Below are 6,854 nucleotides of genomic sequence, written 5' to 3' on the forward strand. Positions count from 1 at the left end.
CAACAGGCTTTGGAAGGCAGAGCACAACCTGGCTGCCTCTGCCAGCAGCACACCCCAAACACAGGCGGAGGAAGAAGCAGCAGGGGCTGTTTTGCAGCCATGCCCAAGAGAAACTGGAAGGGTGCCCTCTCTGTGGGCTCACTTGGTTGGCTTTCTGACTGGCTCTGAGCCTGGGGCTGCCATTCCTCACCTCTGGAGACCAGAACCACACCCGGGATCCCAGCACTGCCTGACAGCGCTCCGGGCACTGGCACGGTGGCGCGTCCCAGTCTCGGGCACTGCACTGCTGCTTCATTTGCTCTTAGGCACACCCAAATCCCACTGTTAAGCCTGGATGGTCGCTGGTTCTGTCCTCTTCCTCATGCTGTGCAGGGATGGAGCACTGCTGTGCTTTCAGGAAGCTATTCTTGAAACCTTCCAGCATTCCAAGCTCCTTTGCCCTCCGTGGATGCTTGCCATGGAATCCCTCACAGCTGGCTTCAGAGCATCCTCAGGTTGGCTCTTCCAAATTCCAGGGGCTCCAGGGTGCTCAGCAAGATCTGCAGCTCCACAGTGCTGTGGAACTGCAGCTTCAGCACAGGCAGCTTTCCAGCCTGATCTGCCCTCGTTCCTCTGTGTGTGTGCACAAAAGACGGTGTGGAAGAGAAGGGCAGCAGGGGTCTGTGTGTCCCAGGGCTCGGGATTGGCGTTGTTTCATCTCCACAGAGACGGAGGCAAAGTGAAAAAGCCAAACTCTTTATTAATGGAAGATGAAACAAAGGGATGAGCGGGGAGGTAAAAAAAGGGAATGGGCAGGGTCTGAGGGCTAGAGGAATGGAGCTGTCAAAAGGCAGGAAGAGTGGAGGGAAAAAAAGGGGACGGACAGTGTCTGAGGGCTGGAGGGAGGGAGCTATCTAGAGGGAGGGAGCTATCTAGAGGCAGGGAGAGGGCTGAAGCCACAAGAATTGTGGCCAGCGTCAGCTCTGCCTGGAGCGCCAGCAGCACTAAGAGGTGATGTGCTCTTCAGTGTCTCCTGGTGCTGTTCTTGGGACACTGATTGCCTGGATCCAGAGGATGACCCCACTTCTTCAGCTCTTAGGGCTAACTTGGCGTGAATTTCAGTGTTAGGGCGCAGGTGCTCGGCCGCTCGGCTCCTGTCCTCTGCCAGCTGGAGAGAGCGGCAGGAGGGAAGAGTTGGAGCGGGCTCAGCCCCTGGGCCGGCCGCTCCCTGCGCCCAGCCCCGGCCTCCCCTGCCCGCACAGCCCTGAGGCGCGGCCAGCAGCCGCTGGCGCCGGGCTCCGGAGGGGGCAGAGGGCCGGCTGCTGCCCGGGGAGCCGCGGGGCCGCCCCGCAGCCCCGCCGGGCCGGGGCTCCATCGGCACCCGGCTGGGGCCCACGGGAGCCTGGAGAAGAGCCCGCGCGGCCTCTGGCTGCAGCAGCGGGCAGGGGCACAGCTGCCAGCCCACACACTGAGCACCGCGCTCAGGGGGCTTCTCCAGGCTGAGGCTGGGCCTTCCAGGCCGTTCTTACCAGGCACTTGACAAACTTTGACAGCTGCTCCTTCTCCACCAGCTGTTCGAGATCTCTCCTCATCAGGAACTTGGCCGCACAATGCAGCGTTTCCCGAGAGGCCTGGAGAGCAGCAGAGACCCAGAGATGGCCCCACAGCCCAGGGCACAAGACCTGTGTCCCTGTGCCAAGGCCTGGAGGAGGCTGCAGCCCGCCAGGCGCCAGGGCAGGAGGCAGCCGAGCCCCCTCCCAGCATCATAGAAATGCTCACCTTTGCCACGTGCCAGTTGTCATCATGGCAGTAGATTAAAAGTGTGTACAGGCTCTTGTTCACAATTGTCTTCAGGGGCTTTTTCCCCTCATCCACTACCAATTCCATCACCTTACAGAAGAGCTGAATACAGAGCAACTGCACGTGGCTGTTTTTCTAGAGGAAGGGAAAAGACCTACACCAGCTACTCCAGGCCCACCTGGGCAAAGGCCTGAAAATCCACAGGGCACAAAGTTTCTGGGAAGCACCCGATGCCTGTGGCTCAGGATGCAGAACCTTACGTGGTCAAAGAGCAGCAGGAGCACCTCAGCCAGCTTTGGGGCAATGATGCTGGATCGCAGGATGCCGTGGTGCGGGAGCACATTCGTGAGCACACGGAGGCTCATGCTGACCACCTCTTCATCTGCATCCCCCACCAGCTCCAGAAGGCTGCAAGACAGACTGCACATCCTTCCGGCCTGTGTGGAACACAAGGCTGTGCTGGGGAGCCATGGACGGCTGCATGGCCAACACCGCCCTGGCACTGCAACCCCACCCTGCTGCTGCAGGGCCCACAGGCCAAAGGCCTGTCCCAAAGCACTGGGGCAGGTGAGGCAGGAGAGCTGGGAGTAGCTGCCTCAGCTCCTGAAGCCCTGCCAGCCCACGGGGCTGCTTTGCCTGGCGCAGCTTCAGCTGCTGCCCCCTTCTCACCATCGAGGGATCCTTGCTGAGCAGCACGAGGCCTCTGAGTGCCAGGCGACGCCTCTGACTGCATTCACTCTGGAGGTGCCTTGACATGATGTTCAGGACGCTGCCACCACATTTACTCAAGTCCAGGCAATCCAGGACCTGAAAGGCACAGGGCAGTGACAGGGGAGCCGGCCGGCAGGAGCCCAGAAGCGCACAGGGCTGGGCCCAGGCAGCAGCACAGGGCGTGGGCACCGTCCCAGGCAGCTGTGGCTACGAGAGGGCAGAGAGCTGGGAGGCAGCTGGGCGAGGCAGCGCTGGCCAACAGGCTCACCTCCACAAGGAATGCCAGGGCAGGCAGATCCCAGCACGGCTCCTCCCTGCTGAGGTGCCAGAGCACGTGGGGTGCGATGCAAGAACAGAAAATGATCGAGACACGGCGCATCTCCCTGGCAGGGGGGAAAAAGGCACTGAGGTGGGGAGACCAATCCTCTCCCAGGACTGAGTCACAGAGGTCCGGTCTTTCCCCAGCATCCCTGGAGGGGATGTGGGCGCGTTGTGAGGCAGCCCTTTCTGGGCACCCTCCTTTCCCAGCCTTTTCCGGTCTGCTCGGCTGTTCCTCGGAGACAAGGCCCTCTGGCCCATGACCACAGGGACTGTGAGTGGCACCTGGGGACAGGGCACAAATGCTGGGGGCAGTGGGGAGAAGGGGGTCTCACCTGGCCAGCAGACCCATGGCATAGTGCTGGGTGTGAGCACGCAGCAGCGTGTCCCAGCCACGCTTGCGCTCCATAGCCATCACCACCTTGTCACTCGGCAGTCGGTAGAGCAGAGCCTTCATGGCCTGCACTGCAAACCTGTGTGCAGAGCAAAGCCCAGGTCACACTGGGAGCACTGGCACTGGCCACAAGGGCACGGGAAGGACAGGAGGACTGGGACCTGTTGGGCTTGCTGGGAAGGCGGTGTTCCTCCTGGCACGCCCTCCAGAAGTTAGCAGCTTCCTCTGGTGGCATCTGCTGTGTGGTGATGGCAACATGGAAGAGCAGAGCCACAAACAATCGCCCAGTAAAAGGGATCGTCGCCTTGTTGTACTTGGGCACAATCACCCAGATCACCAGAGTTGCCTGCAAAAGAAGCAGCCCAAGGCAGCGCTCAGTGCCGAGGTGTCCATGGGCAGGGCCCAAGGGCAGAGGCAGGGGGAGCAGCGGGCCTGGTGCCCCCTGAGCCTGCCCCTAGCCCCGGTTTCAGCCCAGCGCCTGAGGCATGGAGAGGATGGAGTGCTGCTGGAAAGGTGACCTGGGGGTGAGCAGAGGCCAGGTCCAGAAACTCACAGCCAGGGCAAAAACAGCCTCGTTGTCCCCATCGGAGGTGCACATTCTGTGCTGTGGCCAGTTCTCCATCACACAGAGCAGTGTTGGCAGCACTTTCTCCACTGCTGGTCCCGATGAGCCTATGGCTCTCCACATCATTGCAGCTGCTCTGTGGGATGGGAGCTCTGTGTCAGGGGCATCTCAGTCACAGCACCATGCCCTGTGCAGCTGTGGGGGCCCAGGTGACAGAGCCCCGGTGCCCTGAAGGGCAGGGAAGGAGCACTGGCAGCAGGCTCAGGAAACAGAGGGGCCCGAGGGTCCTGGGCCTCTCTGCCTGTCTGGCAGACCCCATTGGACAGGCTGTGCAGGGCCACGGGCCCTAAAGGCTGCTGAGCCCTGAGCTCTCAAGACTCGTGGGCCCCGTACCTGTCACATGTTGGGGCACAGCGCAGGAGGGTCAGCACCACGTCAGCAGGGTGTTCTTCTGCCAGCCTCACAATGTCCCTTTGCAGCCTGGCATCCGCAGAGACGTGGGACAGGAGACTCTGGTGGATGTCCTTCACCTTGGCTGGCACCTGGAGGAGACATGGGGGAGACTTGGAGCACTGTCCAAGGGAGAAACTTGCCCAGCTTCCCCCAAGAAGTGCTTCTGTTCCCGCCACACTGTGCTGGCCTCAAAGGCTGAGGGGCCCAGTGACCGTGGCTTGAGGGGACACACCATCCTGGGAGGCCTCCAGGCCTGGCCCCCGGCTGCTTACCCGCTGCTGAGAAGGAACAGCAGTCTCTTTGAAAAAATCCATAGTGGGAGCGGGAATCATAGTTGGAGCAGGCGTGGTACCAGTATTTGTGAGGCCCTGAGTCTCCCTCGTTTTGGTGCTTGTGATGGCCACATCCTCATTCACTGAGGTCTTTCTACGCCGAATGCGCAGGAACCTCCGGAACATCTGCAGGAGAACAAAGGACAGGGAAGCCCAGAGTGTTCCATGGAGTGCTCCAAGCGTGGTGCTGGGCTGAGCAGTGACAGCAGGCCCAGCCCAGGTGGGGATGGCTGCTGGTACCTTCAGGGTTCTGCGGAAGCGGCCACGGGCGGGTTCCCGCTCTTGTGTCCGGCCCAGGGCTGCATCTGGCAAAGAGCGAGCGCAGCCAGAGCTGAGGGGCTGCGGGAGAGGCCGGAGAACACAGCCCAGCCCTGCGCTCCCCAGGCAGAGAGAGCCCCGGGATGCCCCAGGGGATGGAGCACGGCCCCTCTTCTGTCCTGTCCATGGGCATGTCCCCAGGTGATGGGCTGGGATGGGATGGGATGGGCTCAAGCTGGCTGCAGGCATCAGCCCTGTGGCCCCACTCTGCCACTCACCATCCTGCAGTGTCTGGATCTGCTCTGGCTCTTCAGGCTGTTGTGCTGGGGCAACTCCAGGGCCGTTCTTTTTTCCCCTCCTGAACACTTTGCACAGGCTGAGAAATCTGCCCGCCATTCCACCAGCTAGCCTTGAAGGCACCTTCTAGAGAGATGCCTCAGGATATATCCAAGTCAACAATTGCAGTTGACCCTTGAAGACACCTGAGACAGAGGAGCCTCAGGAAGGCTGCAGGACAGCAAGTCCTGCACTCTGGTCTGGAGGGCTCCTGCCACAATGACAGGAGACTCCTCGTAAATGATTCTGATCACCAAGTCCCACAGTCTGGCCGCGAGGTCAGCTGCAGGAATAACGCCTTGGAAAATTGCTGGGTCAGACACAAATGAGCACGCTGTGGGGGGGCTCCTCACAGCACTACTCGGTTCTGTCCTGTCCTGATGCGTGCACCAAGCACTGTGGCGTGCTCTTGTCACCGCCAGCTCCTATGTCACCACGTGTCACAAAGGGAGGGCCCTTGGAAACCCTGTCCTGTTCCATTCCAGGCTGACCAGGTGCAGCGTGTCACAAAGGGACCTTGCACACACCGTCACCTGCCCTGGGGCCACCCCCAGCCCCCCCAAAATGGCCCAGCTTGGAAGGAATCCCTGGCTCCAAGTGTCTTAGACAGCCCGACAGGATCTTTAGGAACAGCTCAAACCACCAGCAAACCCTGCCCTGCTCTGCGGGATCAGGGCATTTAAGAATCCTCAATTCTTAAAGGCTTTACTTCTCATTGCACAACTGAAGGAGTTTCCAACATTTGCAAACTTCTCAAATTAATAGCGATTGCCGGAGAATGTGAAGGATTTGGAAGTTTGTTCACATCTAAAAGCAGCAATTAATTTGCCTTAACACATTCCATTGAAAGTCACTTTGGAAACATAGCACTATACAGAGGCAAAAAGAAGGCCAGTCTTTGGTGTGCTGATTTATTAAAGAAATATGGATATTGATCTAGCACCAATATCCAACTGTGACGGACAAAAACTCTCTAACAGTTTAAAGTTAGAAAGTGTATGTTTATTGCGACGCCGGACAGCGTGTGGGACAGCTCCCAAATACCCACCGCACCTTTCCAATGATTACAGAGTCCTTTTATCCACACAAGAATTGAATATTTAAAATACAAAGACATATTCATCATTATGGTACATCCCATTCCTCGCTTCCTGTGCTAATCATTTCAAAAGCTATTAAGCATGCGTAGTTTGTTCCTTGAAATGGGTCGGTGGTCCCTTTCATGGGGAGGGGTCCCAAAATGAGGAAGTAAATGAAGTCTTCCTCATTCTGACCTTTCTACCTTTTCAATGCAAATATGAACCTTGGTAGAACTCCCATTCCTTGTCTTCAATTGGTTTCAGAACAGAGGAGGCCCACAATTGTCTTACGTTCCTAAAAGCTATTTGTCAGTTTCTATATTCTTCATTATAAACTCAGCTCACTAAACACTGTGTTGACAAGCAATCAATTATTAGTTAACTACTAACTCTTAACTTCATCAAGGCCTACTTACAGAATCCCTTTATTTTAATTAACTCTAGAAAGGCTTATCTCTAACTAAAATCTTAGCTCCTCTAGAATCTCTAAATCTCTTAAAGTTTATGTTTCAGTGCAAATGGTTTTCGATGAAGGGATGATAATATCGTGATTCTCTTAAGGAATGAAAGCTCTCAAGGAATGGTAGTCCACTCAGTCTTACAAAAGTAGCCCAAACAAATGAGTAGAT

General features: G+C 57.4%; 1 protein-coding gene across 1 annotated transcript; it reads right to left on the reverse strand.

Moving 5' to 3' along the window:
* Positions 1–719: 719 nt before the first annotated feature.
* LOC128811532 (uncharacterized) lies at positions 720–5,610 on the reverse strand. Its single transcript, XM_053985206.1, has 13 exons — positions 5,089–5,610; positions 4,793–4,857; positions 4,493–4,678; positions 4,161–4,309; positions 3,756–3,903; positions 3,364–3,548; positions 3,144–3,281; positions 2,759–2,873; positions 2,449–2,586; positions 2,040–2,216; positions 1,759–1,914; positions 1,509–1,610; positions 720–1,147 (listed from the first exon to the last, which is right to left on the reverse strand). Exons 1-13 carry the CDS (start codon positions 5,204–5,206, stop codon positions 908–910), a joined length of 1,917 nt encoding a protein of 638 aa, XP_053841181.1. The 5' UTR covers positions 5,207–5,610; the 3' UTR covers positions 720–907.
* Between the last annotated feature and the right edge of the window lie 1,244 nt (positions 5,611–6,854).

The sequence above is a fragment of the Vidua macroura genome, chromosome 9, assembly GCF_024509145.1.
Source record: "Vidua macroura isolate BioBank_ID:100142 chromosome 9, ASM2450914v1, whole genome shotgun sequence".
Lineage (NCBI taxonomy): Eukaryota > Metazoa > Chordata > Aves > Passeriformes > Viduidae > Vidua > Vidua macroura.

Bases quoted from the DNA above. Each gene is read 5' to 3' on its own strand.
- LOC128811532 (XM_053985206.1), bottom strand. From the start codon at position 5,206: ATGGCGGGCAGATTTCTCAGCCTGTGCAAAGTGTTCAGGAGGGGAAAA. The intron at 3,549-3,755 runs GTGAGTTTCTGG...CTTCTTTTGCAG, and splicing joins AGGCTGTTTTTGCCCTGGCT to GCAACTCTGGTGATCTGGGT. The intron at 2,217-2,448 runs GTGAGAAGGGGG...TGTTCCACACAG, and splicing joins TCAGCAAGGATCCCTCGATG to GCCGGAAGGATGTGCAGTCT.